At 45.5% G+C, this 24,379-nt stretch overlaps 1 protein-coding gene across 1 annotated transcript; it reads right to left on the bottom strand.

Moving 5' to 3' along the window:
• Positions 1-12,337: 12,337 nt before the first annotated feature.
• LOC134204384 (epoxide hydrolase 1-like) lies at positions 12,338-23,717 on the bottom strand. The gene is made up of 6 exons (XM_062679198.1): positions 23,464-23,717; positions 23,223-23,347; positions 23,056-23,168; positions 12,911-13,079; positions 12,702-12,841; positions 12,338-12,639 (listed from the first exon to the last, which is right to left on the bottom strand). Exons 1-6 carry the CDS (start codon positions 23,662-23,664, stop codon positions 12,368-12,370), a joined length of 1,020 nt encoding a protein of 339 aa, XP_062535182.1. The 5' UTR covers positions 23,665-23,717; the 3' UTR covers positions 12,338-12,367.
• Positions 23,718-24,379: the final 662 nt, after the last annotated feature.

Raw genomic sequence — 24,379 nt, 5'->3', positions numbered from 1 at the left:
AAGCTCCAAACTATCTCATAAACGTAAAGTAAAATATACACATGTAAGAGCCACAATAAAATTGAAACGAAAAAAAAGAGTTGCTTTTTGTTCTAAAATAGGTTTAAACACGAACTTTCGATAATGTTATAATCATGGACTAAAATGGTATTCCCAGTCACAATATCCTATAAGAAAAGTAAACCCACCCGACGCGATCCTTCCTACGCTGCACATATTGCGTTTTCCATTGGAGCTTGTCCTGCGCACTAGTCATCACCTGTGCTGTCCGCCTCACTGCTGCCTTTTTCTGTTGTTTTTATCGATCCCGCGAAAACGTAGCACTGGTGGTGCAAAACAGGAGTCGAAGGGGTGGGTGGATGCATTTGAGAGTGGCGACCTGATTCATAGGTACGTGTGTCCTCCTGTGCTGGCAAAAGCGCCACGAAAGGGGGATCAAAACACAAAATTCACGCTGCACTTCGCACTCATACGCAGCCCACCATGACGCTGGGGATTACGGGAGGCACACATAGCCTACTGTGACATCCACGCGTAACTACTTATTTAGTTGAAACCCCCAACCAGGATGAGGAGCGAGCAGAGCTGTGTAGGTGCTTTCGTTATTGAATTGCATTGGGATTTGCCCGTTTCGGCATGTGCATGGTAGTTTGACCTTTCGGGGGAGAAAAATCGAAGTGCCAATACAAAGGGCACGAACTTTGGAAAAATGCCAACGCATTAGCCGAAGATCGCAAAAAGGTCATCTCAAAACCTACAGACACTCATAGCAATGAAGAAGTGATGATGAAGACCTACTGTTGAAGTTGAAAGCTGAGTTCATATGTTATTCACTGCAACCAGACAAAAGCCCACCAATAAAGGAGAAATCATAAACAAATCAACCATAATGTTGGCTTCAAAAGGATTCACCAATAGTTTTTAACATAAATAAAGAAGAAAACTATTTTACTGCTAGTGGATTGTCTTTGCATGTTATACAGCCAACTCTCTACATCTCGATGTTCTATAACTCGATATCTCTCCCTATGTCGACAACTCGTTAATATCGCAATGTGCTCTGTTCAAACTTCGTTCAGGTTTTTTCTCTCTATGTAGATGAATTCATATTTCTAGGCTACTAGATCATCGTTGGACAATAACAAACTCATCAAACACAAGAGATGACATTTGTTCTATTGTCGTTCTTCATAGCAACGAGCTATTTTAGATCTAGTACCCATTTCAATTTTCCTTCCATTCCTCGATCTCTCCTTATCTCGATGGTCCCTTTAATATTGATATGTGGAGAAACGACTGTAGAATGTGTTGGTATTAAAGTTTGTCGATAACTCATTCCAGAAGCTGAATTTCAAAATATGTTGTATGGCGGACTTCTAGTGCGAAGGTTTTTGTACAGCTCTGCCTTATGGCTCGTTGTTTGAATTCCCCTAGTAACGGAGTTATAGCTATAGTTTCAGTAACTTAGTCTAAATGATAACAAATTTCCAATCATTTAGTTTAAGTTAGAAGTCCACTATACAAGACATTTTGTAGAAAAACATTCGCATTAATTACCACCACTTCATTATACATAAATGTACAGATTCAATTTATTTATATAGCTTACATCTAAACAGATAACACCTAATCAACAATTTGACATCACAATACAAGGCTCGAGTCCACATCTCTTCATCCTCGGCTGCGCCCCACACTCGTCAAGTGATATAAGGGCACTTTTGTAGGATTTTCCCTACAGTGAAGATCTGATCCGTTGTCGAGCGGCCGTCAACGAAACTGGCTTTTTAACTTCCCATGAACTATTTCACTACATTGATTTATGACTATTAGCGTGTGCAGACAATTTGCCAGCTTCTCCGGCCCCATCTTAATTAGTTCGGACATCATCCTTAACTTCTCTAGGGCTGGGTGGTTTCCATCATCTGCTGAACTGACATTTTCGTCTCCTATGTAGCCGTGACCTTCTCTGCTTGTAATCTAAGTGCCATTAAATTAAAATCAAAATGTCAATTGCTTTGATTATCTTTTGCTCAATAGTTTTATTGAATTGACGGAAACGGCCCTCAAGGAATTCTTGGAATAGCTAGAGAAGTTTATCGAATTGAGATGATGTCTGTGTGTGCGTGTTTTCATGTAGGAGTGTGCGCAATACACGTACAAAATTATCACCTTTTTTTAAACACTTGTTCTTAACCGATTCGTTCGCAGAAAATTGCATTCAACAATGAAACTTGTTATGAATATAAATGAATGTGTATGCAAGACCATGCTGAGGCTGGCTGGGTAAGATTCCCGGTGCCGGTATAGGCAATTTTGTGTTTGAAAATTTTCTCTACTTCCCTGAGCATAAAAGTATCATCGTGATAGCCTCATGATATACGAATGCAAAAATGGTAACTTGGTTTAGGAACCTCGTGATTATTAACTGTGGAAGTGCTGTATGAACATTTCAGAAGGACCTCTTGAAAAGATGCTTCCAAGCCTCTTTAAAATGAAAGGAATCCTTCCAAGTCTTTTGAACTAAAACTTCCAAGTCATATAAGAAGCGGTTTTAGAGTCTCTTGAAAGCAGCCTTCTGTGCCTCTTAAAGGAAGGCTTTCGAGCCGTGTCAAAGAAAGCTTCTCAGCGTCTTCGAAGGACGCTTCTTAGCCTATTGAAAGAAGGCTTCCGAGCCTCCTGAAAGGAGGCTTCCGAGCCTTTTGAAAGGAGGCTTCCGAGCCTCTTGAAAGGAGGCTTCCGAGCCTCTTGAAAGGAGGCTTCCGAGCCTCTTGAAAGGAGGCTTCCGAGCCTCTTGAAAGGAGGCTTCCGAGCTCTTGAAAGGGAGGCTCTGAGCCTCTTGAAAGGAGGCTTCTGAGCCTCTTGAAAGGAGGCTTGAGCCTCTTGAAAGGAGGCCTGAGCTCTTGAAAGGAGGCTTGAGCCTCTTGAAAGGAGGCTTGAGCCTCTTGAAAGGAGGCTTCTGAGCTCTTGAAAGGAGGCCTGAGCCTCTTGAAAGGAGGCTTCCTGAGCCTCTTGAAAGGAGGCTTCTGAGCCTCTTGAAAGGAGAGGCTTCTGAGCCTCTTGAAAGGAGGCTTGAGCCTCTTGAAAGGAGGCTCTGAGCTCTTTGAAAGGAGGCTTCTGAGCCTCTTGAAAGGAGGCTCTGAGCCTCTTGAAAGGAGGCCTGAGCTCTTGAAAGGAGGCTTGAGCTCTTGAAAGGAGGCTTGAGCCTCTTGAAAGGAGGCTTCTGAGCCTCTTGAAAGGAGGCCTGAGCCTCTTGAAAGGAGGCTTCTGAGCCTCTTGAAAGGAGGCTTCTGAGCCTCTTGAAAGGAGGCTTCTGAGCCTCTTGAAAGGAGGCTTCTGAGCCTCTTGAAAGGAGGCTTCTGAGCCTCTTGAAAGGAGGCTTCTGAGCTCTTGAAAGGAGGCTTCTGAGCCTCTTGAAAGGAGGCCTGAGCCTCTCTGAAAGGAGGCCTGAGCCTCTTGAAAGGAGGCTTCTGAGCTCTTGAAAGGAGGCTTGAGCCTCTTGAAAGGAGGCTTCTGAGCCTCTTGAAAGGAGGCTCTGAGCCTCTTGAAAGGAGGCTTTGAGCCTCTTGAAAGGAGGCTTGAGCCTCTTGAAAGGAGGCTCTGAGCCTCTTGGAAAGGAGGCTTCTGAGCTCTTGAAAGGAGGCCTGAGCCTCTTGAAAGGAGGCTCTGAGCCTCTTGAAAGGAGGCTTCCTGAGCCTCTTGAAAGGAGGCTTCTGAGCCTCTTGAAAGGAGGCTTCCTGAGCTCTCTTGAAAGGAGGCTTCTGAGCCTCTTGAAAGGAGGCTCTGAGCCTCTTGAAAGGAGGCTTCCTGAGCCTCTTGAAAGGAGGCTTCTGAGCTCTTGAAAGGGAGGCTTGAGCCTCTTGAAAGGAGGCTCTGAGCCTCTTGAAAGGAGGCTTGAGCTCTTGAAAGGAGGCTCTGAGCCTCTTGAAAGGAGGCTCTGAGCCTTCTTGAAAGGAGGCTTGAGCCTCTTGAAAGGAGGCTTGAGCCTCTTGAAAGGAGGCCTGAGCCTCTTGAAAGGAGGCTTGAGCCTCTTGAAAGGAGGCTTCTGAGCCTCTTGAAAGGAGGCTCTGAGCTCTTTGAAAGGAGGCTTCTGAGCCTCTTGAAAGGAGGCTTCTGAGCCTCTTGAAAGGAGGCTTGAGGCCTCTTGAAAGGAGGCTTCTGAGCCTCTTGAAAGGGAGGCTTCTGAGCCTCTTGAAAGGAGGCTTTGAGCCTCTTGAAAGGAGGCTTCTGAGCCTCTTGAAAGGGAGGCCTGGAGCCTCTTGAAAGGAGGCTTCTGAGCCTCTTGAAAGGAGGCTTCCTGAGCCTCTTGAAAGGAGGCTTGAGCCTCTTGAAAGGAGGCCTGAGCCTCTTGAAAGGAGGCTCTGAGCCTCTTGAAAGGAGGCTCTGAGCCTCTTGAAAGGAGGCTTCTGAGCCTCTTGAAAGGAGGCTTCCTGAGCCTCTTGAAAGGAGGCTCTGAGCCTCTTGAAAGGAGGCTCTGAGCCTCTTGAAAGGAGGCTTCCTGAGCCTCTTGAAAGGAGGCCTGAGCTCTTGAAAGGAGGCTTCCTGAGCCTCTTGAAAGGAGGCTCTGAGCCTCTTGAAAGGAGGCTTCTGAGCCTCTTGAAAGGAGGCCTGAGCCTCTTGAAAGGAGGCTCTGAGCTCTTGAAAGGAGGCTTCTGAGCCTCTTGAAAGGAGGCTTCTGAGCTCTTGAAAGGAGGCTTCTGAGCCTCTTGAAAGGAGGCTTCCTGAGCTCTCTTGAAAGGAGGCTTCTGAGCCTCTTGAAAGGAGGCTCTGAGCCTCTTGAAAGGAGGCTTCTGAGCTCTCTTGAAAGGAGGCTCTGAGCCTTGGAAAGGAGGCTCTGAGCCTTCTTGAAAGGAGGCTTCTGAGCCTCTTGAAAGGAGGCTCTGAGCCTCTTGAAAGGAGGCTTCTGAGCCTCTTGAAAGGAGGCTCTGAGCCTCTTGAAAGGAGGCTTCTGAGCCTCTTGAAAGGAGGCTCTGAGCCTCTTGAAAGGAGGCCCTGAGCTCTCTTGAAAGGAGGCTCTGAGCCTCTTGAAAGGAGGCTCTGAGCCTCTTGAAAGGAGGCTCTGAGCCTCTTGAAAGGAGGCTTGAGCCTCTTGAAAGGAGGCCTGAGCCTCTTGAAAGGAGGCTCTGAGCCTCTTGAAAGGAGGCCTGAGCCTCTTGAAAGGAGGCTTCTGAGCCTCTTGAAAGGAGGCTCTGAGCCTCTTGAAAGGAGGCTTGAGCCTCTTGAAAGGAGGCTCTGAGCCTCTTGAAAGGAGGCTCTGAGCCTCTTGAAAGGAGGCTTGAGCCTCTTGAAAGGAGGCTTGAGCCTCTTGAAAGGAGGCCTGAGCCTCTTGAAAGGAGGCTCTGAGCCTCTTGAAAGGAGGCTCTGAGCCTCTTGAAAGGAGGCTTGAGCCTCTTTGAAAGGAGGCTCTGAGCTTGAAAGGAGGCTTCTGAGCCTCTTGAAAGGAGGCTTCTGAGCCTCTTGAAAGGAGGCTTCTGAGCCTTCTTGAAAGGAGGCTTCTGAGCCTCTTGAAAGGAGGCTTCTGAGCCTCTTGAAAGGAGGCTTCTGAGCCTTCTTGAAAGGAGGCTTGGAGCCTCTTGAAAGGAGGCTTCTGAGCCTCTTGAAAGGAGGCCTGAGCTCTTGAAAGGAGGCTTCTGAGCCTCTTGAAAGGAGGCTTCTGAGCCTCTTGAAAGGAGGCTTGAGCCTCTTGAAAGGAGGCCTGAGCTCTCTTGAAAGGAGGCCTGAGCCTCTTGAAAGGAGGCTTCCTGAGCTCTTGAAAGGAGGCTTCTGAGCCTCTTGAAAGGAGGCTTCTGAGCCTCTTGAAAGGAGGCTTCTTGAGCCTCTTGAAAGGAGGCCCTGAGCCTCTTGAAAGGAGGCCTGAGCCTCTTGAAAGGAGGCTTCTGAGCCTCTTGAAAGGAGGCTTTGAGCCTCTTGAAAGGAGGCTTCTGAGCCTCTTGAAAGGAGGTTTGAGCCTCTTGAAAGGAGGCCTGAGCCTCTTGAAAGGAGGCTTCTGAGCCTCTTGAAAGGAGGCCTGAGCCCTCTTGAAGGAGGCTTCTGAGCTCTTTGAAAGGGAGGCTTTGAGCTTCTGAAAGGAGGCTCTGAGCCTCTTGAAAGGAGGCTTGAGCCTCTTGAAGGAGGCTTCCTGAGCCTCTTGAAAGGAGGCTTGGAGCCTCTTGAAAGGAGGCTTCTGAGCCTCTTGAAAGGAGGCTCTGAGGCCTCTTGAAAGGAGGCTCTGAGCCTTGAAAGGAGGCTTTGAGCCTCTTGAAAGGAGGCTCTGAGCCTCTTGAAAGGAGGCCTGAGCCTCTTGAAAGGAGGCTTCTGAGCCTCTTGAAAGGAGGCTTTGAGCCTCTTGAAAGGAGGCTTCTGAGGCCTCTTGAAAGGAGGCTTCTGAGCCTCTTGAAAGGAGGCTTGAGCCTCTTGAAAGGAGGCTTCTGAGCCTCTTGAAAGGAGGCTTCTGAGCCTCTTGAAAGGAGGCTCTGAGCCTCTTGAAAGGAGGCTTCTGAGCCTCTTGAAAGGAGGCTTGAGCCTCTTGAAAGGAGGCTCTGAGCTCTCTTGAAAGGAGGCTTCTGAGCCTCTTGAAAGGAGGCTTCCTGAGCCTCTTGAAAGGAGGCTGAGCCTCTTGAAAGGAGGCTTGAGCCTCTTGAAAGGAGGCTCTGAGCCTCTTGAAAGGAGGCCTGAGCCTCTTGAAAGGAGGCTTCCTGAGCCTCTTGAAAGGAGGCTTGAGCCTCTTGAAAGGAGGCCTGAGCCTCTTGAAGGAGGCTTCTGAGGCCTCTTGAAAGGAGGCTTCCAGAGCCTCTTGAAGGAGGCTTGGGCTTGCTGAGCCTCTTGAAAGGAGGCTTCTGAGCCTTCTTGAAAGGAGGCTTCTGAGCCTCTTGAAAGGAGGCTCTGAGGCCTCTTGAAAGGAGGCTTCTGAGCCTCTTGAAAGGAGGCTCTGAGCTCTTGAAAGGAGGCTTCCTGAGCCTCTTGAAAGGAGGCTTCCAGAGCCTCTTGAAAGGAGGCTTCCTGAGCCTCTTGAAAGGAGGCTCTGAGCCTCTTGAAGGAGGCCTGAGCCTCTTGAAAGGAGGCTTCCTGAGCCTCTTGAAAGGAGGCTTCTGAGCCTCTTGAAAGGAGGCCTGAGCCTCTTGAAAGGAGGCCTGAGCCTCTTGAAAGGAGGCTTCTGAGCCTCTTGAAAGGAGGCTTCTGAGCCTCTTGAAAGGAGGCTCTGAGCCTTCTTGAAAGGAGGCCTGAGCCTCTTGAAAGGAGGCTCTGAGCCTCTTGAAAGGAGGCTTGAGCCTCTTGAAAGGAGGCTTCTGAGCCTCTGAAAGGAGGCTTGAGCCTCTTGAAAGGAGGCTTCTGAGCCTCTTGAAGGAGGCTTCCGAGCCTCTTGAAAGGAGGCCTGAGCCTCTTGAAAGGAGGCTCTGAGCTCTTGAAAGGAGGCTTGAGCCTCTTGAAAGGAGGCTTCTGAGCCTCTTGAAAGGGAGGCTTCTGAGCCTCTTGAAAGGGAGGCCTGGAGCCTCTTGAAAGGAGGCTTCTGAGCCTCTTGAAAGGAGGCTTCTGAGCCTCTTGAAAGGAGGCTCTTGAGCCTCTTGAAAGGAGGCTTCTGAGCCTCTGAAAGGAGGCTTCTGAGCCTTTGAAAGGAGGGCTTGAGGCCTCTTGAAAGGAGGCCTGAGCCTCTTGAAAGGAGGCCTGAGCCTCTTGAAAGGAGGCTTCCAGGCCTCTTGAAGGAGGCTTCCTCTCTTGAAAGGAGGCTTTGAGCCTCTTGAAGGAGGCCTGAGCCTCTTGAAAGGAGGCTGAGGCCTCTTGAAAGGAGGCTTTGAGCCTCTTGAAAGGAGGCCTGAGCCTCTTGAAAGGAGGCTCGAGCCTCTTGAAAGGAGGCTTCTGAGCCTCTTGAAAGGAGGCTTCCTGAGCCTCTTGAAAGGGAGGCTTCTGAGCCTCTTGAAAGGAGGCTTCTGAGCCTCTTTGAAAGGAGGCTTGAGCCTCTTGAAAGGGAGGCTTCTGAGCCTCTTGAAAGGAGGCCTGAGCCTCTTGAAAGGAGGCTTCTGAGCCTCTTGAAAGGGAGGCCTGAGCCTCTTGAAAGGAGGCTCTGAGCCTTCTTGAAAGGAGGCTTCTGAGCCTCTCTTGAAAGGAGGCCTGAGCCTCTTGAAAGGAGGCCTGAGCCTCTTGAAAGGAGGCTTCTGAGCCTCTTGAAAGGAGGCTTCCTGAGCCTCTTGAAAGGAGGCCTGAGCCTCTTGAAAGGAGGCTTCTGAGCTCTTGAAAGGAGGCTTCTGAGCCTCTTGAAAGGAGGCTTGAGCCTCTTGAAAGGAGGCCTGAGCCTCTTGAAAGGAGGCTTCTGAGCTCTTGAAAGGAGGCTCTGAGCCTCTTGAAAGGAGGCTTCTGAGCCTCTTGAAAGGAGGCTTGAGCTCTTGAAAGGAGGCCTGAGCCTCTTGAAAGGAGGCTTGAGCTCTTGAAAGGAGGCCTGAGCCTCTTGAAAGGAGGCTCTGAGCCTCTTGAAAGGAGGCTTCTGAGCTCTGAAAGGAGGCTCTGAGCTCTTGAAAGGAGGCTCTGAGCCTCTTGAAAGGAGGCTTCTGAGGCCTCTTGAAAGGGAGGCTTCTGAGCTCTTGAAAGGAGGCTCTGAGCTCTTGAAAGGAGGCTTCTGAGCCTCTTGAAAGGAGGCCTGAGCCTCTTGAAAGGAGGCTCTGAGCTCTTGAAAGGAGGCTCTGAGCCTCTTGAAAGGAGGCCTGAGCCTCTTGAAAGGAGGCTTCTGAGCCTCTTGAAAGGAGGCTTCTGAGCCTCTTGAAAGGAGGCTTCTGAGCCTCTTGAAAGGAGGCTTGAGGCCTCTTGAAAGGAGGCTTCTGAGCCTCTTGAAAGGAGGCCTGAGCTCTTGAAAGGAGGCCTGAGCCTCTTGAAAGGAGGCTTCTGAGCCTCTTGAAAGGAGGCCTGAGGCCTCTTGAAAGGAGGCTGAGCCTCTTGAAAGGAGGCTTCTGAGCCTCTTGAAAGGAGGCTTCAGGAGCCTCTTGAAAGGAGGCTGAGGCCTCTTGAAAGGAGGCCTGGAGCCTCTTGAAAGGAGGCTGAGCCTCTTGAAAGGAGGCCTGAGCCTCTTGAAAGGAGGCTGAGCCTCTTGAAAGGAGGCTTCTGAGCCTCTTGAAAGGAGGCTTGAGCCTCTTGAGGAGGCTGAGCCTCTTGAAAGGAGGCTTCTGAGCCTCTTGAAAGGAGGCTTCTGAGCCTCTTGAAAGGAGGCTGAGCCTCTTGAAAGGAGGCTTCTGAGCCTCTTGAAAGGAGGCTTCTGAGCCTCTTGAAAGGAGGCTTTGAGCTCTGAAAGGAGGCTTTGAGCCTCTTGAAAGGAGGCTTCTGAGCCTCTTGAAAGGAGGCTCTGAGCCTCTTGAAAGGAGGCTTCCTGAGCCTCTTGAAAGGAGGCTTCTGAGCCTCTTGAAAGGAGGCTCTGAGCCTCTTGAAAGGAGGCCTGAGCCTCTTGAAAGGAGGCTCTGAGCTCTTGAAAGGAGGCTCTGAGCCTCTTGAAAGGAGGCTTCCTGAGCCTCTTGAAAGGAGGCTTCCGAGCCTCTTGAAAGGAGGCTCTGAGGCCTCTTGAAAGGAGGCTTCTGAGCCTCTTGAAAGGAGGCTTCTGAGCCTCTTGAAAGGAGGCCTGAGCCTCTTGAAAGGAGGCTTCTGGAGCTCTTGAAAGGAGGCCTGAGCTCTCTTGAAAGGAGGCTTCTGGAGCTCTTGAAAGGAGGCTTCTGAGCCTCTTGAAAGGAGGCTTGAGCCTCTTGAAAGGAGGCTCTGAGCCTCTTGAAAGGAGGCTTCTGAGCTCTTGAAAGGAGGCTCTGAGCCTCTTGAAAGGAGGCCTGAGCCTCTTGAAAGGAGGCTTGAGCCTCTTGAAAGGAGGCTTCTGAGCTCTTGAAAGGAGGCTTCTGAGCCTCTTGAAAGGAGGCTGAGCTCTGAAAGGAGGCTTGAGCCTCTTGGAAAGGAGGCTCTGAGCTCTTGAAAGGAGGCTCTGAGCCTCTTGAAAGGAGGCTCTGAGCCTCTTGAAAGGAGGCTCTGAGCCTCTTGAAAGGAGGCTTCTGAGCCTCTTGAAAGGAGGCTCTGAGCCTCTTGAAAGGAGGTTTCTGAGCCTCTTGAAAGGAGGTTTCTGAGCCTCTTGAAGGAGGTTGAGCCTCTTGAAAGGAGGCTTCTGAGCCTCTTGAAAGGAGGCTTCTGAGCCTCTTGAAAGGAGGCTTCTGAGCCTCTTAAAGGAGGCTTCTGAGCCTCTTGAAAGGGAGGCTTCTGAGCCTCTTGAAAGGAGGCTCTGAGCCTCTTGAAAGGAGGCTTCTGAGCTCTTGAAAGGAGGCTTCTGAGCCTCTTGAAAGGAGGCTCTGAGCCTCTTGAAAGGAGGCTTCTGAGCCTCTTGAAAGGAGGCCTGAGCCTCTTGAAAGGAGGCTTCCTGAGCCTCTTGAAAGGAGGCCTGAGCCTCTTGAAAGGAGGCTTCCTGAGCCTCTTGAAAGGAGGCTTCTGAGCCTCTTGAAAGGGAGGCTCTGAGCCTCTTGAAAGGAGGCTTCTTGAGTCTCTTGAAAGGAGGATTCCACATAATGCCGCAGTTTTCTCTTAACGAGATGTTGGGAAAGCTCATAATTTTTATTCAAACCAAGAGCGAATCTTATCTACCATACAATCGTTCCTCCATTTAACATAAATTATTTAACTTGTTTTGAGGAATATCTTTACCTTGCAGTGAGTTGACGATCCTTACAAGTGTTAACAATAATTAGCGTCCTAATACATTTTTGATGTTTTTGAAGTAAAATAAGGACATATGAGTGAAACGATGCAATTTGACATGAAAGACATAGCCGACTAACAAAATACGCGATGATGCAAAGAAACGATGAAACGTGTTGACCAAAACCCGTACCTGCTGTACTGGGAGTGGGTGACAGAATCAATGGACTAAAAAAAAACTTTTAAATTACAGAGAAAGCTTTACGCTGTCGACACTATCATTGAAAAATTCAACCCATGGCGATTATCAGTTAGGAATTATGTTTTAATTGCGTTAGAACTTATAGAGCGATGGGATATTTTCAGTTTGTTCTTACACTTGGAATAAATAAATGCGAACAAATAAATGTCATTCGAACAATACAAAACACCATTGAGGATTTATGTGATTTTGAAAATCGCATAATAATTTAAATTGATGAAGAAACAATAGTTTGATAATTTCAGTGGTCCACAAAAATCAAATTTAAATGATGTTCGTTATTCCGAGTGCAAAAAAATGCATCACAATAAATTATTATTTCGACGGTTTCGTGCAATACTGACACTACTCAAAAAAAATTGTTCTTCACATTTTTATAGCAAAGCACGGAAAATGATACAAAGTTCATTTGACAAAGACCCAGGTCAAAATCCACAATATATCAAAAGCGACGATTTTTTTTAAAAATAATTTCACAACGTGAATTTTTCAATTTTTTAAAAGCTTTTTTGCTGCAACACACAAAACCTATCCACCCTATCCATTTCCATCTACCAGCAAACAGATCCGTGAAATTCGAAATATCCACAAAAATATAAAAGATACTTTTTTAGATTCAGAAATTTATAACCTCTTTTCTGAAAAATTTCAGATTTTGAGTTGTGCCTGTATTGCACGAAACCGTCGAAATAATAATTTATTTTGATGCATTTTTTTGCACTCGGAATAACGAACATCATTTCTATTTGATTTTTGTGGACCACTGAAATTATCAAATTTAAAGTTTAGGTCTCAGTACCACGAAAGTTTAATCTGTACACTAGCAAACCCTAACGCAACATAAAATCACACTACAGTTTGCCACGAAACCTCAAAAGTGCCTAGCAGCAGTCAACATATGGCACTATGCATCCTTCTCACATACACACACACTTTTCATCTCACACTTCAAATACCTACTGCAATCCCATTCAACCAGACCACCTTGCACGTACATCCCAGCCAACCATTCCCAACCTGATGAATGAAAATGTAGTAAACGACCGGCATTTCTCCCTGCCCTGTTCCGATCCGAACCGGCAATATCCACAACCTACACAACGCAAACGGAGCGCGCGCAAAGCAATTCTCAAGAACACGATCCGACCATACATCCCTCCGCAGAGTGACGTCAACTTCGGCTGATGACGTCAATGGAAAATCATGTTTCGTAGGGACTCCCATTTCCACTCTCCTGTTGCCATCAACGTTAAATCACCTACCCATTCCCACCAACATCCTTCGCTAGGATAACTCATCGGAAGTGGCGGTGATTTTACTCCCCCAATGCAAGCGTCGAGAATTACAGAGAAGTCGCTAAACCACCATACGCCCACACCATCATTGATTACCCCGGGGTTGTTGTCACGGTCGAATCGGTTAGGGCTTGCAGAACAATTATTAGCACCACAAATTTCGTCTCCGTCGCCATTCCAACGGGATTTATTTTTTCGCTAAAAACTCTCTCATAATCTGATTGACCAGCTCCGGTTTGTCCTGCTGCACAAAGTGGCCACCTCCTGGTACGATTTTATACTCCAGATTGTTGAATTGTTCCTGCAGAAGAGGAGCGCTTGCTTTCGATATGAAGAGGTCTTTCTCTCCCAGCAGATACAGTCCGGGCACATGCGGAATGTCCGTCGGTGGACGGATGTTCCTTTTTGCATTGGGAGATAAATTGGCACGGTAGTAGTTGATGGGTGGAGTTAGGGCCCCTGCAATGGAGAGAAGCTCAGTCAGAGTTATCATTATTTGAACCAATGCATGCTGATCAAACCTTTCTTGGAAAACGTGTACTTGTATGCTTCCAATTCTTCGGGTGAACAGAATTTCCCTAATGCTATATCGAGCATCTTTAAGTCGTTCATTCGTACAAAAAGCTCCGGTAACTTTGGCATTTGGAAGAAGAACATGTACCTGTCGAAGATAACGCATCAAAGGCATAATTTGAGGTCCAAATTCCATATCATGACGAGAGTATCATACCACGACATCTTAAATTGCTCCTTAGTGCTCGTTATCAGCTTGTGAGCAACGCGACGAGAAGGAGCATCCATGAAAATGTATTTTTCCAGCATATCCATGTGTTGTGACAGGAAGTCCCAAGCAACGACTGCTCCCCAGTCATGCGCTACCAACGTGAACTTTTTGCGACCTAGAAAGAAAAACAAAACAGATTAATCCTAGCGGTGATGATGCATTGCATCTTGAGCATTATATACACACAAAAAAACTCTATTTATTAACTGTACACTTAACTTAACATAATTTTGGCCATAACTTCTGGAGCTTGTTGAGTAGAATTCTGGAAGGAATTCCTGGAATATATTGCTGAAGTAACGCCAGCAGGAGTTCGTTGATGTATAATTGAACGAATTCCAGGAAAAAAATGTGAATTCCTGCAGAAATTTCATAAGTAGTTCCAGGAAGATTTCCAGAAGCAGTTTCTTCAGGAATTCTAGTACGAGTATTTGGAGAAAGACCAACAATAATTACTAGAGGAGTTCCAGGAGGAACTCCCAGCGAAATTAAAAAAATTAAAAAAGAAGAACACCTGATAGAAAGAAGTCTAGGATGAATTTCAGGAGGAGCTTTCGGAAGAATTCCAGAAAGAATCGTTGTGTTAGTTAAGAATTTGTGTAGGAAATCCAGGAATTATTAGAGAAACTCCGAAAGAAACATCTGCAGGAATTCCCGGAGAAACATAAGGAGGTATTACCGGAGGACCTTCTGAAAGAATTCCAAAAGAAACATCCAAACGAACTTCGGGAGGAACATTAGAAAGAACTCCTGGGTGAATTCCAGGAGGAATTTCTTGATGAACTCCAAGAGAAATTCATGGCAAAAATCTAGAAACTACAGGAAGGACTACAGATGGAATTTCGAAAGGGAAATTCAAGAAGTTCCAGCAGGAGTTCCTCCAGGCATTCCTTCTGCACTTCGTCCAGGAATTTCTTCTGTAGCTAGTTTAGAAATTCTTCCCGAAGTTCCTAAAGAAATTCTTCCTGAACCTCATCGAGGGATAAATCTTGGAGATCCTCCAGGAATTCATCCTGGTGTTTCTGCAACAAATTATCCTGGAGATCTTCTAAATATTTCTTAAAGAGTAAGGAATCCTTGGGAGTTCATCTGAAGTTTCTTCAGGAATTCCTTCTAGAGTTCCTTCCAGTATTCCTCCATTATTCTCATTTCCAATGAGAAATGTCACGCGATGTTTACATATTTGTTTATTTGTTTATTTGTTTGTTTATTATCCAACTGACAATGATTGTCTCAATGAATATGACTTATTCTATTCTAAATCTATTTGGTAACGTCCGGCGGTACGGAAAACTTCTAGTAGTCGTTGTCGAAACACGTCAGCAGAAACATTGTAGTCAAAGTATGAAAAAAAATTATTTAATTGATGGCAGATTGCACGGACGGGCTCGTTCAAAGCATAATTGCTGTTCCTCGATTCCAGAAAAAGAAAGTTACGATGACGAAGCGGTCTTTCTGGTGCGTATATTTGAATTTGGGCCAGCAATGCTGGACAATCGATGTCACCTGTGAGCAATTTTCCTGCAAACGTTGCTTGAGCGAATCTTCTTCTGACGTCAAGTGGTTCGATTCTCAAAAGACGACATCGCTCCTCGTACGGTGGCAAATTCCATTGGTCACGCCAACCAATAAAGCGTAGTGCATACCGCACAAATTTTTTTTGAACGGCTTCTATTCGAGCAATCCAATTGGCTTGAAAAGGACACCAAACAACAGCATTCGATTCCAATAAAGATCTCACAATCGAGCAATAGAGAGACCTGAGGCACATCGGATCCCTGAACTCATCAGCGATTTTGAACATAAAGCCAAGTTGACGATTAGCTCTGGTCACTATATCGTTATAGTGGACACGGAATGTGAGGGTAGTGTCCAGAATAACACCAAGGTCCTTAACTTGCTGAACCCGAAGAAGAGTCTGTCCGTTGAGGACGTAGTCGAATGTGAATGGCTGATTTTTCCGATAAAACGAGATAATATTGCATTTTTCGATACTAGTCTTAGCAAGTTTCTTGAGCACCACTTAGCAAAGATGTTTACCATGTTTTGTAAATGTTAGCAGTCCGAGTAAAATTTTACTATTTTGTGTCGTCTGCGAATAAGTAGCCGCATCCAGGAGGTATCAACAGGGAGGCTTCATTTATGAAAATAGAAAAAAGGAGTGGCTCAAGATTGCCGCCTTGCGGGACTCCAGAATTATTGGCAAACAGTTAGGATTCTGAACAACCTAGCGTAAGCTGACTGAACGGTTTCGCAAGTAGGATCTAAACCAGTCTACGCTCCTTGAAGATGCTCCGAGTCTCTCCAGTTTGGCAAGCAGAATTCCGTGGTCAACTGTGTCGAACGCTGCCTTCAAATCCATGTATGCAGCATCAACCTGCCAACCTAAGTCCATGCTCCGTAAGCAGGAGGAAGTAAACTGTATCAAATTCGTGGATACAGAACGCTTCGGGTAGAATCCGTGTTGATCTTTGTCGATGTAGTTTTTGCAACACCTAAATAGGCAATCATTGACTATTATTTCAAATAACTTGGAGCAAGAGCACAAGGAAGTAATTCCCCGATAGTTTGCAATATCGCGTTTGTCTCCTTTTTTGTGGACCGGAAACATGAAGGAAAATTTCCAGTGTGTCGGGAACTCACTACGCTGAACTGACAGGTTAAATAGCATTGCTAATGGTTGGCTCAAAACGTCTTTGCATAGCTTTAGCACGGATGCTGGTATTCCGTCGTTACCTGGAGCGAACGATAGCTTCAATTTCTGCGTTGCTGCTATTACCACGTCAGCCCCTTTCAATATCTATAGAAGCGCGAAGGAGGAAAGGCATGCCACATATATCTCAAAAAATATTTATGCCGTGACGGGGCATAAAAGCGTGCAATATCTGCTTTATTTTTGTGTTTATTAACACTTTCAACCCGGTGGTTTAAAGGAAAATGATTAATTTATCGACAATCAATTTATCATCAAATTTAAGACAAAGCCTAACATCTTTTCATGACTGTCTTTCATACGTAATTGATCAAAGAACCCATGATACTTTTGTTTGGTCGTCTGAGATAGAAAAAGACGCTTTGCACTCTGCCTTATGACGATCACGACCTTTACAGCACTTCCTAGAGTTGCTCCTGCAGTTCCTCCTGGAGCCACTCCAGGAATTCCTCCTAGAGTTCTTCCTGGAGTTTCTCTCGTATTTTTTATAGTTCTTCCAAATATTTCTGCTTTGATTTTTCAGGAGCTCTTCCAGGAATTCCTTTTGAAGTTCTTTCAGGAATTCGCCTTGAAGTTCCTTCAAGAATTCCTCCTGGAGTTCTTCTAGGCATTACTCCTGGAGTTCCTCCAACAATTCATCCCGGAGATTATCCAGTAATTCCTCCTGGTGCTCCACCAGGAATTCCTCTTAGAGTTCCTCCTGGAGTTTCTTCAAATATCTCTCTCGAAGTCTATCCAGAAACTTATCCTGGAGCTACTCCATATTCTAAATAATCAACAAGAAGTAGAACGATGTCTTTACAATTCTTATGAGTTGAATTATCCTCTTCTGACATAATCAAATTATTATAGACACATTACAGTATTACACAAACATGTATGTACACTCCGGGCAGCAGGGCCTATGTCCAAGGGATTGACGATCCCTCCCCAGGCCATCTGCGAATTGTGGCCATAGCTAGGATGAGGTGGGGTTTGACAGTGGGCCCTGTTAAACTCCTATGAAAAGCTGCATGTATCCGCAAGTAGGCCCCACCAAAGCGACCGTGTGCCGCTCAAAGCGCACAAGCCCAAGTTCTGGTGTCAGGTGGGACACAAAACCAATAATAACGAGCAATATAAAAGATAATACGACTCGATATAATCGGCGACGAATAAATAATCACGATTGGAAGCTTGGAACATGGAACTGCAGGAAGCAGTTTGGAACATGGAACAGGTTGCGACAGGATGATCTACGATGAATTACATCCCCGCAATTTCGACGTCGTGGCGCTGCAGAAGATTTTCTGGACAGGACACCCTAGTAGCACACTTCAGACCAATTTGGTTGTAGCAACTCAAATATGACTATATTCAGTCCTAAATGAGTCACAGAAACCCATATATGACAAGTGTGTTACTCGGGCAGAAAGTGTGGAAAAGCGGACATTGATCGGCTACAGTCTACCAAAGCTGTGGCACCACCAACGAGCTGGGAACCGGCTTCGTAGTGCTGGGTAAGATGCGCCAACGCGTGATTGGGTGGCAACCAATCAACGCAAGGATGTGCAAACTGAGGATAAAAGGCCGTTTCTTCAACTATAGCATCATCAACGTGCACTGCCCACACGAAGGGAGACCCGACGATGAGAAAGAAGCGTTCTACGCACTGCTGAAGCAGACATACGATGGATGCCCACTGCGGGACGTCAAAATCGTCATCGGCGGCGTGAACGCACAGGTAATAAGGGATGAAATGTATAGACCTGTCATCAGACCTGATGGTCTGCACACCGTATCGAATGATAACGGCCAACGATGCATAAGCTTCGCAGCCTCCCGCGGAATGGTTGTCCGAAGCACCTTCTTTCTCCGCAAAAATATCCACAAGGCACATGAGGATCATTTAACCAAGAAACGGAAAACCAAATCGACCACGTTCTAATCGACGGTAAATTCTTCTCCGACATCACGAACGTATTTACGCACTTACCGCGGTGCGAATATTGAATCCAACGACCAAGCGCCAGCAAGAAGATCGAGACCGCGAAGAGACGGAGCAACTGTACCGCGCTAATAGCACACGAAAGGTCTATGAGAAGCACAACCGTTCACGTAAGGGTCACGTGCCACAGCCTGATATGTGTAAAGACATGAACGGGAACCTTCTTACGAACAAGCGTGAGGTGATCCAAAGGCGGCGGCCGGATCTCCAGGAAATCCAGGAGGAGATTATCCGCTTGAAGAACAACAAAGCCCCTGGGGTTGACCAACTACCAGGAGAGCTAATCAAACACGGTGGTGAAGCACTGGCTACAGCGCTGCACTGGGCCACCGCTAAGATTTGGCAGGAGGAAGTTTTGCCGCAGGAGTGGATGGAAGGTGTCGTGTGTCCCATCTACACAAAGGGCGATAAGCTGGATTGTAGCAACTACCGCGCAATCACTTTGCTGAACGCCGCCTACAAGGTACTCTCCCAAATTTTATGCCGTCGACTAGCACCAACTGCAAGGGAGTTCGTGGGGCAGTACCAGGCGGGTTTTATGGGCGAACGCTCCACCACGGACCAGGTGTTCGCCATTCGCCAAATACTGCAGAAATGCCGCGAATACAACGTGCCCACGCATCATCTATTCATCGATTTCAAAGCCGCATAAGATACAATCGATCGGAACCAGCTATGGCAGCTGATGCACGAACAACCACGAATAACCACGAGTGGTGCAATCCTCAGTAAGTCCGTCCAGCTATTTGGCTTCGCCGACGACATAGATATTATGGCACGTAACTTTGAGAAGATGGAGGAAGCCTACATCAGACTGAAGAGGGAAGCTAAGCGAATCGGATTAGTCATCAACACGTCGAAGACAAAGTACATGATAGGAAGAGGTTCAAGAGAAGAGGATGTGAGTCACCCACCGCGAGTTTGCACCGTTGATGACGAAATCGAGGTGGTGACAGCCGAAAATGATACCGGCAGAGAAATTCGGAGACGCATAGTGGCTGTAAATCGTGTTTACTTTGGACTCCGCAAGGCGCTCCGATCGAATAGAGTTCGACAGGTAGTCACGGACACGAGACCTGGACGATGCTCGTGGAGGACCAACGCGCACTTGGAGTTTTCGAAAGGAAAGTGCTGTGTACCATCTATGGTGGGGTGCAGATGGCGGACGGTATGTGGAGGAGGCGAATGAACCACGAATTGCATGAGCTGCTGGGAGAACCATCCATCGTTCACACCGCGAAAATCTGACGACTGCGGTGGGCCAGGCACGTAGCCAGAATGTCGGATAGTGATTCGGTGAAAATAGTTCTCGACAACGATGCAACGGACACAAGAAGGCGAGGTGTCCAGCGGGCAAGGTGGATCGATCAGGTGGAAGATGACTTGCGGACCCTCCGTAGACTGCGTGGTTGGCAACGTGTAGCCATGACCGAGCCGAATGGAGAAGACTCTTATATACCGCACAGGCCACTTCGGCCTTAGTCTGAATAAAAAGTAATAACGGTAGATAAATGACAGAGGGAGTGGGATAACTCGACTAAGGGAAGGTGGACCCATCGCCTAGTCCCAAGCGTTTCGGCATGGATTAGCAGACCTCATGGAGCGCTAAACTTTGGCTTGACCCAGTTCTTAACAGGTCACGGATGCTTCAAGTGGTACCTACACAGGTTCGGACACGCGACTTCTCCCGCCTGTCCGCAATGCCCAGACGTGGCAGAAACGGCTGAACACATCCTGTCCACATGCCACCGGTTCGAAACGGAGAGGCGTGCAATGTTGGAAGCATGTGGAACGGACACTACCAGTTATCGTCAGAAAAATGCGCCAGAACCCAGAGCAGTGGAGAGCGGTCGCAAGAGCAACGTCCAAGATAGCCGACATCCTACAACGCAGTTGGCGAATAGAGCAGCAGCAGGCAGCCTTTACGGATAGCGGATCATGAGCACTCCGTCGCGAAAGTCGTGAATATATATGTAGATAATGAATGGAAACGCCAGCGCCAGCTACCACGCGTAGCCTCAGAATGTGACGAAACGGCCGGTTTCGGAGGAGCTTCCGCTTTCGGGGGACTTCTCGTCAGATCCGCCATCGGGGACTATCCGAGTCGTTCGCGATCGCGACCGGGGCGGGAGCTAAATGGCTCAACGAATAAGGTGAGATTATTTTTTTTTATTTGAATAAGGTGAGCAGTGTTGTCCTACACTCAGTGCAAAAAATTCTACTCTTTGATTTTATAATCTTGATTTGATTTGATAATCTCTTTGATTTATAATCTTAGCTAAGTAAGTGTAACTAATAGAGGGATATTTGAATTTTCTAAATGTCATGTCAAACTATTGAAAAAATACACACCAGAGCCTCAGGAGCGCGCGTACTGAAAATACACTGGAGTGTTTTCACTGGAGTGTATTTTCAGGGCGCGCGCTCCTGTTGCTCTGGTGTGCATTTTTTTGACAGTTTGACATGACATTTAGAAAATTCAAATATCCTTCTATTAGTTACATTTACTTAGTTAAGACTATAAAATCGTTTAGATGGAGTAAAATCAGAGAGCAGATTTTTTCGCACTGAGTGTAGGACAACACTGCTCACCTTATTCAAATCAAAAAATTAATCTCACCTTATTCGTTGAGCCATTTAGCTCCCGCCCCGGTCGCGATCGCGAACGACTCGGATAGTCCCCGACGGCGGATCTAACCTACTCCGACGAGAAGTTCCCCGAAACTCGGTTATAAGAGTAGGCCAGGCCCACCGCCGGAGACCAGCTGAGTAGATCGTGGCGTGTGAATGCACCGGCTCCGGGTCGTCGGGCACCATTGAACCGGAAGTTATCTCCACCCGGAATCTTTGGTCTGACCTCGGCACTCGTCCGGTCATCCGTTGAAGTGAGCATGTGCGTAGGACTTGAGCGGATCTATGAACATGCTAACCAGGTGAAAGTGTAGTGTTGGTAATGTAACAGCCTTCTACGGATGCGGGTTGTCGGATTCGAGGGAGCTCCCGCCGCCAGGGGACTCCCCGTCAGAGTAGGATAGATCAGCCGCCGGAGACTATCTGAGTAGCTTGCGAGTACGTTGAGAGCTAAATGGCACTAAAAATAAAAAGAAAATAGATGTGGTGCTGAATGGCACAAGGAAAAAATAAAGCGCTCAACGCTTTTGTGTGCTTGCTGGCACCAGCAAGGGAGTCAAAGGGCTCAGACGTAGAACAAAACATCGAAGAGAGGCACTGTAAAAGGTGTTGTTTTGGGAGGAGTACTTTCAGTACTGCTTTCCCCCACAGAATTAGAAGAAAGGGTAACTCAAGTAACCCTCTGTTAGGCTAAGACGGTATAATGCGCCCCACCTGGCCAAAACGCCCCTCTTTGATTTCTAGAAAACTAAAACTAAGTAAGGGTAAAAATCAGTTGGTACCTTTAAATATTTGTAAAACCGCCATACTATGTGAATGTGGAAGTATTTTTGTATAACATAATGAAAATAATAGCAAAATACAAAAAGTGACAGTTTTGATGTAACTTTTATTGTTTGTTTGCTCAATATTCTGGAGCGATGCTAGCATATTGTCCGCAAAATTTGCACTGGAACACTTAGTTGGGCAACAAAATAACTTTTCTCAGTGATTAATGTAATATAAAATTGCTTCCATCTTCAAAAATGTAAAGGATTTCGAAAATATGTTTCACTGGCCAAAACGCCCCAGTGTAGGCAGGACGGTATGCCCTTACCAACTGGACACAAGCGCAGCGAGCCTGCAGCAGTTGCTTCCAAATTATATGGAAAAAATTTAAATGTAATTCACACCTGCTTGAATGGACTTATGTTGGTTTTTTAATGTCAAGTACATAAGGATTTGTAACCTTTTTATTATGGGATAGAAAAAATATTAATGAAGGGCTATGGAACGTCTCTGGCTAAGGTGGGGCATATTGCCCAGGCACTTTTTGAAATCCATTTTTTCACGACTTTTCAAAAAATCTTTATTACGTGTTCTCAGTAATATTTTTATATGACTACTCACAGGCAATGCATTTGCGACTTTTTGGACTACCAAATAACACAAAGTTTGCCTAAATTGTGTTGAAAAGTAAAAAGTTATCATAGGTGTTGCCTTAGGGGGGCGTATTATACCGTCTTACCCTACTTGGGTGGGTTTAGTGGGTCCGGCGGTCTGGCCTTCTGCCTTTCGCGCCAACCCCACTCCCTGAGTGATAATTTCAGGTGTCTGTATGCAGATTTGCCTTCATCCCTCCACAAAAAAACACACACACACAACATGAAACTATTGAAAATTGAATTACAAATAATAGATAGAAGTAAGAACAATTAAAATAAATTAAAATAAAGAAAAATAAAAAAAAACAAGAAAGATAAGAGAAAAGATGATTGATAAAAAAAAGATGGATGAAAAAATGATGAAAAAAACAATAATATTGCAAAAACGAGAAAAAACCATTCCCCATGTGACTAAATTTGATAATATATCAGTCACAGTAACTTGTCAATGTTGCTCGGTTTTCTAGTATTCGTCATTGATCTGAAAGACACTTATTTAAGCATTTTTCATGAATGCGCATTATTTGCTACATCCTCATAGGCGAATATTGGACTTGAGAGAAAACATAGAACTCATTATTTTTAAAACCATGTTATGCGAACAATATGCAAATTTGGTTTAAATTAGCATGTTAATCCTGTTTCTTTTCACCTTATAGAATTTTAGCACACATTTGACTGTTGCTTTAGCTTCATTTCTAGATGATGTAAGCTAAGTCATATGAGATGATGATGACTTTCCATTTTGAAAATTCCGTCTTGTTTCATGCAGGTATTAGCCAAGAAAACATACAATTTATATTGAAATCGAAAAATTGATTTTACGTAAACTGTACCAATTCCAAAAAATAATATGCATCTCAGAAAAAATATTTTAAGCTCTTTTTAGTGGAATGTATTCAGCCGTCTAAGACGAGTTTAGAACTTTCCATTCAATTCCACTACGTTTTGTTATTTTTGTAGATACGTATTTCGACCTCAACTGTGAGGTCGTCTTCAGTGTCTCACAGTTGAGGTCGAAATTCGTATCTGCAAATATAACAAAACGTAGCTGAATTAAATGGACAGTACTAAACTCGTCTTAGACGGTTTAGTAAACATCTAATAATAAAGATATTGATTGGATGACAAATCAAATTCCAGAAACAACAAAATTCTTTGAAGAAGAAGAAACATAATCATAAGCGATTCAAAAGTTCAAAAAATTGCTCGACTAAGTACAATGTAATTGATGTCTATGAAATGATATCAAGCAGTGTGATAAAACGCATATACACTGATAAGATGATAAGATATATCTGACTTTTAAATCAGCGGAGTCATGACTCCAACTCACCCAAAGCCGTTACAAGCTCTTTTATATCCTGCACCATAACAGGCACTTGATAAGCATCCAATTCTTGCGGTTTATCCGAGTCACCGTAGCCTCGCATGTCAACAGCAACCACCCTAAAAAAAATAATGAGTCATTTTTCGAGTGCCTTTCGAAAATCCACATCATACCAGTAGTCTTTGGCAAACTCTTTCAGCTGGTATCTCCACGAAAACCAGAATTCAGGGAATCCGTGAACGAACACCATCAACGGTTTACTCGGATCGCCATTCTCCACGTAGTGCAGCTTCACACCCTGCGTAGAATACGAAACGCAAACACATCAATACACGCGCATATTTCGGCAATTTACCTTAATTAATCAATCACCGCGATTCAAATTGATGGGCCCTGCTGGCAGATATAACTCACATTGACCGTAATCAGCTTATCCACCCCGCAGTCGTGCTTCTGCAGACATTGTGGTGGATATGGTCGCTTTTTGACCACCCAAAGTTTCGAATGTGGCTTGCGGAAAAACTGCACCGCTACGAAGAACAGCACCTGGACAGAATAAAACAAGCTTAGAGTCCAGATAGCAAGGGACATGAGCGTTAACTTTAGAGAAGCCATCTCGCGTGTAATTTCATCGAACCGAACTCGAACAGAATCTTCAAATGACTGAACAGTCGTCGCTAAACGGTTATCGCTGTATTATTCGAGTGAGGCGAAGTAGACTGACCTGGGAGCAAATCGAACGGGTAGAAGCGAAGATAATGTTTCTGCTGATGATCTTTCAAATTTAAATTGTAATCTTAATAACTGTTTAATCTCTTGTATATAATTATGATCAGTTGACGATACATGGGAAAATAAATTAAATTTTTACCATTATTACTAAAAAAAAACATTGTTTTTTATAGAGGTGAGCCAGCCAAAGGCTGAAAGTAATAATAAGTGCTCTGTTCATTCAAAGTAAATTGCCTATATTTCGGGTATTGGGTGGTTATTAATTTACAAATTTAAAAAAAACTCCCAAGTAAATATAACACCTCATACATAATGTACATATTCACATCGGAGTTTTCTGAATAAGTGCTCTTCATGAAGTATTTTTTTTTTTTTCAAATGAACCTTTAAATAAACAAACTGGTAAAAAATAAAATAAAAGTATTTTTCGGTTCTTCATCGCATACTTTCAAAATCATTCTAAAAACGCAATAGATTTGACTTCCGCTTTTTCACCAACATCGGTTTGACACTTGTAGAACCGGTACTTTAGCTGCCAGGTCGAAGTAGCCTAGATGTTAGTCATGCGAACAGGAACGACATTAGCAATCTTATACTT

Source organism: Armigeres subalbatus, unplaced genomic scaffold (genome assembly GCF_024139115.2).
Source record: "Armigeres subalbatus isolate Guangzhou_Male unplaced genomic scaffold, GZ_Asu_2 Contig561, whole genome shotgun sequence".
NCBI classification, from domain to species: Eukaryota; Metazoa; Arthropoda; class Insecta; order Diptera; family Culicidae; genus Armigeres; species Armigeres subalbatus.
The sequence above is the reverse complement of the archived record's forward strand: the minus strand, read 5'-3'. Positions and strand labels throughout refer to the sequence as shown.